Source organism: Elaeis guineensis, chromosome 6 (assembly GCF_000442705.2).
Source record: "Elaeis guineensis isolate ETL-2024a chromosome 6, EG11, whole genome shotgun sequence".
Classification (NCBI taxonomy): Eukaryota; Viridiplantae; Streptophyta; class Magnoliopsida; order Arecales; family Arecaceae; genus Elaeis; species Elaeis guineensis.
Genome location: NC_025998.2, coordinates 38,173,043 through 38,174,370, shown reverse-complemented (window position 1 = coordinate 38,174,370; position 1,328 = coordinate 38,173,043). Strand labels below are relative to the sequence as shown.

The window sequence follows — 1,328 nt, the reverse complement described above, 5'->3', positions numbered from 1 at the left end:
TTTTTTATCAATTTTTTTAAAATAAATTATTTTATAATAAAATATAAAATAACTCCAATAAGATAGAAAAAAATAAGATATAATTAATATAATCAAAATTATAAAATCTATAAATTTCACTATCATTTTATAACGTGTTTGGATGAATAAAATGAAATAAGCCTTTATCCCATCATATTCCCAGCGACCAAACGCGAGAATAAATAAATGCTTCATTACCGCGCCAAACACTGGCAATCTTATGGTGGACGTATGCTAATTCCGGCCTACTTTCTTCCCTCATGCGGTTGTGCCTCAGCGGCGTTGCTGCCGAAGTCATGCCGCGAAGAATGCTGCAATGCCCCGGATTTCTCCCCAGGAGCATCATCTCCGCACTCCAATCCCGATCCCTTCTCTTCCGCACAAAAGCCCACCGGTACAAGCTCAGGCAACAAGACGACGACGATGACGAAGAACGTGACAAGCCGAAGCCAGCGGAAAGAGACGCATGGGGCCGTCCGTTCCATCTCCACAAGGCCCGGGGGCAGCACATCCTCACCAACCCCCGCGTCCTCGATTCCATCGTACGCCGCGCCAGCATCCGCCCCAGCGACACCGTCCTCGAGATCGGCCCGGGCAGCGGAAACCTCACCGTCCGGCTTCTCGAGGCCGCCCGTCAGGTGGTGGCCGTCGAGATTGACGACCGGATGGTCGACGCCGTCCACGGCCGCGTGTCCCAGCTCGGTCTGCAGGACCGTCTAACCGTACGTAAGATATGCCCCCCCACTCGTTTGTGCTAATTCTCCAAAGAGTGGAACTATAACGGTCCCACTTCCTGGCGTAGGTCATTAAGGGCGATGCTCTGAAGACGGAATTCCCGCGATTCGATCTCTGTGTGGCCAACATTCCTTATGGGATATCTTCTCCTCTCATTGCAAAACTTCTTTTTAAATTGGGTAGGCCGTGCGGGTTCCGTAGCGCCACGTTGCTGCTCCAAAAGGAGTTTGCTCGGCGCCTTCTGGCCAGCCCGGGTGACTCGGAGTTCAACCGCTTGGCTGCGAACGTGAGACTGGCGGCTACAGTCGAGCTCCTTATGGACGTTAGCAAGAAGGATTTTGTTCCTTGCCCGAAAGTCGACTCCTCTCTTGTTAGAATCCGACCAAGATCTGATGTCCCTGCTGTTGATCTCGATGAGTGGTTGGCTTTTACTAGGACTTGCTTCAGCAAGAAGAACAAGACGCTTGGTGCCATCTTTAAGCAGAAGAGGAAGATTGTGGAGCTTTTTGAGAGATCTCAATTAGAAGGCAAAGCTTGCAGATTATTGGAGGAGGAGGAGGAAGATGGGGTTA

At 50.0% G+C, this 1,328-nt stretch overlaps 1 protein-coding gene across 1 annotated transcript in view; it reads left to right on the top strand.

The window, feature by feature from the left end:
- The first annotated feature begins 205 nt into the window (after window positions 1–205).
- The window catches only part of LOC105061579 (ribosomal RNA small subunit methyltransferase, mitochondrial), a 1,850-nt gene continuing 727 nt past the window's right edge, over window positions 206–1,328 (top strand). The window contains exons 1-2 of the mRNA XM_010945676.4: window positions 206–743; window positions 824–1,328. The exon at window positions 824–1,328 is cut by the window's right edge and continues 727 nt beyond it. Of these exons, the coding sequence (XP_010943978.2) occupies window positions 282–743; window positions 824–1,328 (967 nt within the window). The 5' untranslated portion in view covers window positions 206–281. The remainder of the gene's footprint in view (window positions 744–823) is intronic.